Source organism: Mus pahari, chromosome 2, assembly GCF_900095145.1.
Source record: "Mus pahari chromosome 2, PAHARI_EIJ_v1.1, whole genome shotgun sequence".
NCBI lineage: Eukaryota > Metazoa > Chordata > Mammalia > Rodentia > Muridae > Mus > Mus pahari.
In genome coordinates, this window is record NC_034591.1 from 60,198,152 (window position 1) to 60,205,954 (window position 7,803).

A 7,803-nucleotide genomic window follows, 5' to 3' on the forward strand; every position below is an offset into this window, starting at 1 on the left:
TTTAACATCACCCTAAATGTCTGAATGTTTGTGTTTTCTCTTGGTAGATGAGTAGCTCCCCCTTTTTGGATAAGCAGCTTTAACTTGAGTCTGTTTGCCTGGTGGTCAGTTTTCACAGGAGGAATCACTCGAATGAAAAACCTGACAGCCAACCAAAATGGAAAGATATAGAAAGAAAATTATCATGAAACCCCATGAATTTTTATGTGTTCAATAGTTTGTGATTCAAATATAGTGTTGCTAGAAAAAGGATGACCCAAAGTCTAAGATACATTCTCAAGTATTAAACTATCACAAGTAGATGTTTTGATGAATTCCTTGAGGACCAAAAGCTATCAGGCTGGAAGGAGGAAAGTCATTGGTTCCATGCCTTCTGTCCCATCAAGCCTATTTACTATGCAGCTCATTTTTCCAAGCATAAAAGGCAGGTCCTCCTTAGTTTAGCCAATCTACAAGAATCCCAGGCATCTTTACAATTCAACTATTTAGATACTTAGTTTTCTATTATCCATAGTTGATGTTGAATCCTAAAACAAGTCCTATCCTTTAAAGGTGCTTTTAGAGGACTTTCCCCCCTTCCTCCATCTTTGTGTCCATTGTAAACTCTGCAGCAATGGCAGAAGAAAAGCTGTTAGTTCAGAGACTGGACAGGCCAAAATGCTCACCCATTTCCTCTTTTGTCATCAGCACTCTCCTTCCAAGATAGGGGGAGATCTTTCCCATGAAAGCATGTCTTGCTCTTCCAGCTATACAGGGCCTATGTTGCTTTTCCTGACTTCCTGCGTAACAGCACAGCCACATGGTGGAAGAAGGAGATAGAAGAGCTCTATTCAAATCCTCAGGAGCCACAGAAAAGTTTGAAGTTTGATGGGCTGCGGATTGTAAGTGAACCTTTAATTCTCTGAACACATAAGCAGTTAGAATTCAGGGAGGTACTTTATAAACTCGCAGAATAGGCAGCTAGGAGTGGATAACTAAAAGGAAGGTAGCTTTGTTTCTAGGACCAGGAAAAGCAGAGATTATTGTGGTCCTGACCAAGGACATGTCTGACAGAGGTATTCACTGAGGAGGTGTGTCAGGTGCTCAAGATGTTTAATACTTGGGTGACAGGGAGGAACATCCTGGCATCTCTTATTTCCAGTTGGTCTGCTTCCTAGATGACACATCCACTCCAAATCCTGAAAGTGAATCCTGCAAGACAGGGCAGACCTGGGAATAGACAAGGCATCAATTTGGAGATTGATGGGATGTCTCTGGGAGATGTCTGTGAGGGCTCCTCTGTTTGCATCTTTCTAGGGGTGGAATTCATTCATTCCTGTCATGCTTTCTCACCTCACATCAAGACCCCTGAAACCCTAAGCAAATTCTAAGCCAGCTTTGAAGAGCTGCTAGATGCTAGGTCAGAGTAGAAGAAGCTCACAGTTCATGCAGTGACAAACTTGAGTCCTTTGGTTGCTTTGTGGCCTCACTGAATATTGACCTTTCATGACAGACAAGCATACTGTAAACTTGTAGAAGAACACAAATTTATCCAAACAGATAAGTCAGAAAGTAAAGAAATGTTAGCAGCTTTGAAGAAGAGATTCAGACAACTATGAGATGTTTGTTCTAACACAGTGGTTCTTAATCTACCTAATACTGGGACCCTTTAATACAGTTGCTCATGTTGTGTTGACCCAAACCATAAAATTATTTTCATAGCTACTTCATAACTGTAATGTTGCTGCTGCTATGAATTATAATGGAAATATCCCTGTTTTTCAATGGTCTTAGTTAACCCGTGGGAAAGGGTTGTTCAAACCCCAGGTTGTAAACTACTGTTTTAGAAAAAAAGAAAACTGTTGTTGGGTAAACCAAAACAGTGCATAGTTAGTCCCAATGCTTGCTGTTTCCTGTATTCTTATTTAAAACTTTCTTTTTAAAGATAGACCAATTTTATTTTTATTTTACTGACAGACAAGGAACATTCCCTCAGGGCCTCTACTCCTTGCAATTGAGCTTTACATTCCCCAATGGAAGTTTTTATTTCAAGTATTGCTCTGAGTTATTACAACTACTCAGAATATTTTCAAGCCTATGTCAGTAGTAGATTCATAGCAAGGCTGGGGCTGTAAGAAAAGGTAGACGAAGATTATAATAGCCACTGGCTACAGATACAAAATAAGTAGTCTATGAATAGAAAAATAAAAACAGGCTTGATGGATAGGGAGATAGATTAAGATATTTCATTAAGTTCAGGATCCAATGTTATCTCAATGATTTTGCTATGACATAACCTTCCAAGAATGAAAAAGATAAACTGGAAAGTTTATTACTCTACTCCACTAAGCTGATGTAGGATTTTTAATTCCAGTTTAATCCATGACAAGGTTAAAGACCAGGATTACACAACCTAGTCATTTATTTGAGGTTAGTGTTCTATTTAGAAATGACTTGCTGCCCCGATATGACAGAATTTTTCTTTGACTGCTTACTTCAGGATATGAATGAGCCTTCAAACTTTGTGGATGGAGCCGTCGGGGGCTGCCGCAGTGACACTCTCAATAAACCACCCTACATGCCAGGTATGATTTCTTTCCCACTCAAGAGTCTCTTTCCTTTTAGTCTTGTATAAAGCCAAAATTTTTGGATTGGAAAGGGGAGGAGCAAACATACTTTCACCATGACAGAAAATCCACAAATAGAATAACTTTGAATATATGCAAATTAGTAAGTTAGTAATTGGGTACAGAAATAATGACATGATGTATTATAAAAGAAACTAAACAGTATACTTGATTGTATGGATGGCTATAAAATTATTACCCACGTTTTAAATACACTCTTCTACATGTATGTACACCCATTTGTCCCAATATACAGGGTTTTCTGATTAGAGTTTAGTTCCTACACTCTCTACCCATGTTCAGACACTTTAAGAAAGATTCTCCTTGGAGCTCACTATACCATAATATGGAGCAAGAGGCTTTGGTCCAAGACATCTCAGTATATTGAGTCCTCTCACCCCAAAGAAGCTCAAGGAATGAAGTTCTTAAAAGCATTCTATCTACAACTACAATCCAGGTTTCTTAATGTCTATATTATTGGTCATGTCTCCATCCATCTATCCATCCATCCATCCATCCATCCATCCATCCATCCATCCATTCATCCACCCATCTACTCCTTCCTCTCTTAATTTTATATTATTTATCAGGCAAATGCTGGCAAGCCAGAAAGATTTAGAAACATCAGTACAGAATTGATTTGAACAAGATCTATTTATTCCCTTGAGGACATTACCATCTAGTGGAAGAAAAAGTGTTAACATCAAAGCAGTCAGTCATGGTGCTACTGAGCTGACACATTAAGTTTTAGTTAAAGTAAGAGGATACTTTATCCACTCTACATGTTTTCTGTAGCTTAATTATGAAATCACAGGATGTCGCTTTTCTACATTAAAAAACAAAAAACTCAAGCAATTAGACCTGATACGATTAGAACATATAAATCAAGATGTGTGGGAAATAACTCATTATTTCTCCCTCAGATTTGGAAGCCAGGAATGTAGGCCTGAACAGCAAGACTCTATGCATGGAGAGTGAGCAAATCCTTCCAGATGGCTCCCGGGTGCGGCACTATGATATGCACAGCCTGTACGGGTGGTCCCAGACCAGACCCACCTACGAGTGAGTGTGCTTTTGTTACTGTTGGCAAAGATAAAGGCTAGCACAGGGAATTAGGATATATTTTTACTGTAAGCAAAGTTTAAAATCCTGTTTGTGAGATTCCTAGGTATTTCAGGTCACATAAAGGAAAACGATAAGGTTGTATTTGGAGATTGTATGTGTTTAGGTCTTAAGCATGGCCCATTGCTACATTATACTCTTATTTAAAATACCTCTATGTAAAAGGAATATTGTCTCCATAGAGGCCACTGTAATTGCAAATTTTGTTAATTGTCTGGAAGTCTTTACTTTTATCCAAGTCCTTTCCCTTCCACTGTCCTTCTAAGATCTTTCCATCCTGCCTCATTATTCATAATAACAGGATGGATCCTATTTTACTTTAATAAGACATGCTTTCTCTTATTTTTTGTTGAACATATTTACAATATCTTGTTTAATCCCCTTCCCTACCAAGTTCCTTTTGGCAACATTTCTATTGACTACATTTTTGTGGTGTATATTACATTTTTTGTTTTCATTTTTGAGTGTTTTTTGTTGTTATTGTTAGCATTGAAAAATGAGACATTTCTGGTAATAAATGATATCTCTTCCATTGTCCATAGAGTTAGCTGTTGCTTTTGTTCTTATTTGATTAGCAACTTTTCTCTGCAGCCATCAGTTCCCCTTCTCTTCCCCTCTCTTCTGTTCTTTTCCCTTTCTTTCTTCTGTCTCCCCACACTCACACCACCACCACCACCACCCTCCCCCTTCTTCGGAGACTCAGTTACCCAGAGGCCAATAGTATCAACCAGAGTTCAGCCAATCACTGGCCAGAGAGTTTCTCAATTAATTTCTCACTAAGCAAAGGTGATGAAAAGGGGGCAACATATTAAAAGATTCTGCAATAGAAGATACCAAACTCTAGTATGAACATGGAAACTAAGGTCTGGGGAGAGTTTGAAAACTGGGTGGGAGTGAAGTGTGTGTGTGTGTGGGGGGGGCACCTGTGTTTGCTAATTGGCTTTACTTTAAGGAAAAAGTACTTTCTAGCCTTGGTAGGAAAGGAAAAAGTCTTTGTAGCCTCCATTAAACCTGCCTCACATTCCCTTTAGAGCCTGAGGGGTGGGGCCCACTACCTTCCCTAATGTTTACACTTCAAAGAGATACTCTTCAAGCCTTGGGGAAGACATTCATTGATTCTAAATCCCACACCTTCTGCTTTTTTAAAATAAAGATTTACATCTCAAAGGGGCAGAGAAAGAATCCCTAATGTCAGGGGTTTTTTTGTTATTTTTTTTTGGTTTTTTGTTTTTGTTTTTGTTTCTGTTTTTGTTTTGTTTTATTTTTAAAGAACACTCAGTCCAAAGGCCTAGACTGTGGGAGATGCCTGTCATTATTATTATTATTATTATTATTATTATTATTGTTATTAATTTTTTTATTAGATGTTTTCTTCATTTACATTTCAAATGCTAGTCCCAGGATCCCTTGCCATAGACAACCACCAAACCCAGACACTATTTCATATATCAACAAGATTTTGCTGACAGAACCCTGAGATAGCTGTCTCCTGTGAGGCTATGCCAGTGCCTGGCAAATAAAGAAGTAGATGCTCACAACCATCTATTGGATGGAACACAGGGTCCCCAAGGAAGGAGCCAGAGAAAGTACCCAAGGAGATGCCTGTCTTAAGCCTGCTTCAGCTACATTGAATGCCTGGTCTCTAAGTTTCTTTACCTTTGCCAAGGTGAAGAGAATGCAAATTTAGGAGGCTAAATGGCAACCATCATTTCTGGCTTGTGTCTGTGCTCTAAAAAAACCTTCCGGGTCTTTGTTCATGGCTCTTCTCTCTTTTTACAAAGATTACTATGGTTCTAATCCTCTAGGAATTACTTATAAAACCTGAGTCAAATGTTTTGCCCCAAGTGAAATCGCAGCCTTAGCACCCGTGATGTTGCCAGGAGAGTGCTGAAACTTTGGAAACTAATTCTCTACAGATGGGATTTTTTTTTCTCAGTCCTGATCTGTGGTCTGAGTCAAAATATGTTGACAAGGAGCCCTCAGAACAGATATTGTCTGGAGAACTGAAGTTAGAATAGACCTTTTAATGGTTTAGGGGAAAATACTTTTAATAAAACTAAAAGGGAGTTCAGATGTCTTAGATTACTGTGAATTTGTTCGAGGACCAAAGCCTGTTTGAAATTTTAATTACTATGTCTAAGAGACCAATAAAATAAAGATGTCTTCAAACTGTGAGCCCATAGCCCAAGGACATCTACTCCCTGAGATGCTGGAGGCTGTTGTTCATATAAGATATAAGCCACCTGTTCTCATGTCCCCCAAAATGTTAGGTTGACCCAATGACACTGGAGGTGATTGATCTCATTTAGGCAGGAGGTAGGTAGGGAGGAATGTTAGGATATATGCTTACCACCATTGGATAAAGGCTGGAAGTATATAGCCTTGTAGGTTTGCCTTATAAGCATCTGGCCAACATAGCTGGTGGCCATTTTGGAGGGAATCCAAAGTGGGCCTGGCCAAAGTCTATCATCCTGGCCAGTATTTAATTAAAACTTGCTCCAAATTCTACTCAAAATTTTGGTAGTGGTCTTATTCTCCCCCAGTGAGATTAACAACTGCTAGCATTGGGTTCCTGAGGGGGTTACTGGGGGAATGGACTGAGGTGGGAGTAGGTTTAAGGGAGAAGGTTACAAGCCTCACTGTTTGGACACTATTTAGTAGTTTCTCTTGGGATGATGATTTTTATTATTTTATTGATTGATGGCTTCTTAGTTCCGAAATGGTTTCTTTCAGCTGTTCTACCTTTATAGTTTATTTGGAGAAAAAGCTCACAGATATACTCTTTTAGCTTTTGACTATTGTTTAAGGCAGACTTTTCTATAAACATTCTTTTATCAAAAGAAGAGAAAAAGTCATTAAGAACTTCTTTTGTGCAGGAAACTACCCTGATCTCTAAATGCAACAATGATTGATGGCATAATCCTACCTCCTAGAGTCATAATCTGGATTGTTTAGGTTTTTGTTTTTGTTTTACAGGATATAAAGGTATTTGTGCACTCCTCCACTCATTTTCATTCAGTGTCTCTGTGCCTTCTGTCCTTTGTTCCGATTTCTTGGATTTAGAAGATTTATAATGCTTGCCATGAGCTGTCCACGGGCTAGGAGATGCACACTAAGTGATATCATGGTTCCTAGCAACATTCTTGTTAATTTTTCTACTCTCTTATTTTTCAGCTGCTCTTTCATGATGTTACCCCATTTACATGGCCTAGTTTTCTCTTGCCAGATCTAAGTTTGTTATCACAAAGAAAGTCCACACTACCCCTTCAACTGAAGAGTTTAGACTTGGCAAAATTTATTCCTGATCCAGGGGTATGCTCAGGAGAGTGAGCACTCTGGGATAGTGTATAGACTTACCACATGATTGCTCCATAGTATAGTTAAGAGAAAGGATGTTTTTGTTTGTTTGTAGATATGAGAGAGATAGACCAGCCAGGCAGTGGTGGTGCATGCCTTTAGTCCTAGCACTTGGGAGGCAGAGGCAGGCAGATTTGTGAGTTCCAGGCCAGCCTGGTGTACAAAGTAAGTTCCAGGACAGCCAGGACTATACAGAGAAACCCTGTCTGGAAAAAAACAAAAAACAAAAAACAAAAAACAAAAAAACAAAGAGAGAGAGAGAGAGAGAGAGAGAGAGAGAGAGAGAGAGAGAGAGAGAGAGAGAGACTAGAGGCATCTGGAAGAGTACAAGGCAGCAGAGAGAAAAGCTGGCTGGATATAGCCAGGGCTAGTGAGGCAGGGAAGAATGGTGGAGGTAACAGGACATAACGTGAGAGATGAGAAGGTGTACCACGGGTGTTTGTTAATAGGAGAGCTATATGTCCCTTTACCAGAGGTAAGGAAATGACTGCTTTTGGTAGAAGGACACCAGTTTTATAAGTTTCTGAGACATTCTGGCTTTTGTCTAACTGCCAGAAATCCTCCTATAGTCCACGTTGAACTCAATTATGGATAGCTGGACTGCCTTTGGAGTTTGAGGAATTAGGGTTTCCTTGGGAACTGATTGGCGGGAAGTATACTTGGTTCTTTTTTCTTTTTTTGTTTTCTTTTCTTTCTTTCCTTTTTTTTTTTTTTTTTT

The 7,803-nt window shown here is 39.1% G+C and overlaps 1 protein-coding gene across 1 annotated transcript in view; it reads left to right on the plus strand.

Annotated features, from left to right (window-relative positions):
- Window positions 1–7,803, plus strand: part of Mgam2 (maltase-glucoamylase 2 (putative)) — an 85,657-nt gene that overhangs the window by 51,220 nt on the left and 26,634 nt on the right. The window contains exons 34-36 of the mRNA XM_021191203.1: window positions 747–881; window positions 2,480–2,564; window positions 3,530–3,668. Of these exons, the coding sequence (XP_021046862.1) occupies window positions 747–881; window positions 2,480–2,564; window positions 3,530–3,668 (359 nt within the window). The remainder of the gene's footprint in view (window positions 1–746; window positions 882–2,479; window positions 2,565–3,529; window positions 3,669–7,803) is intronic.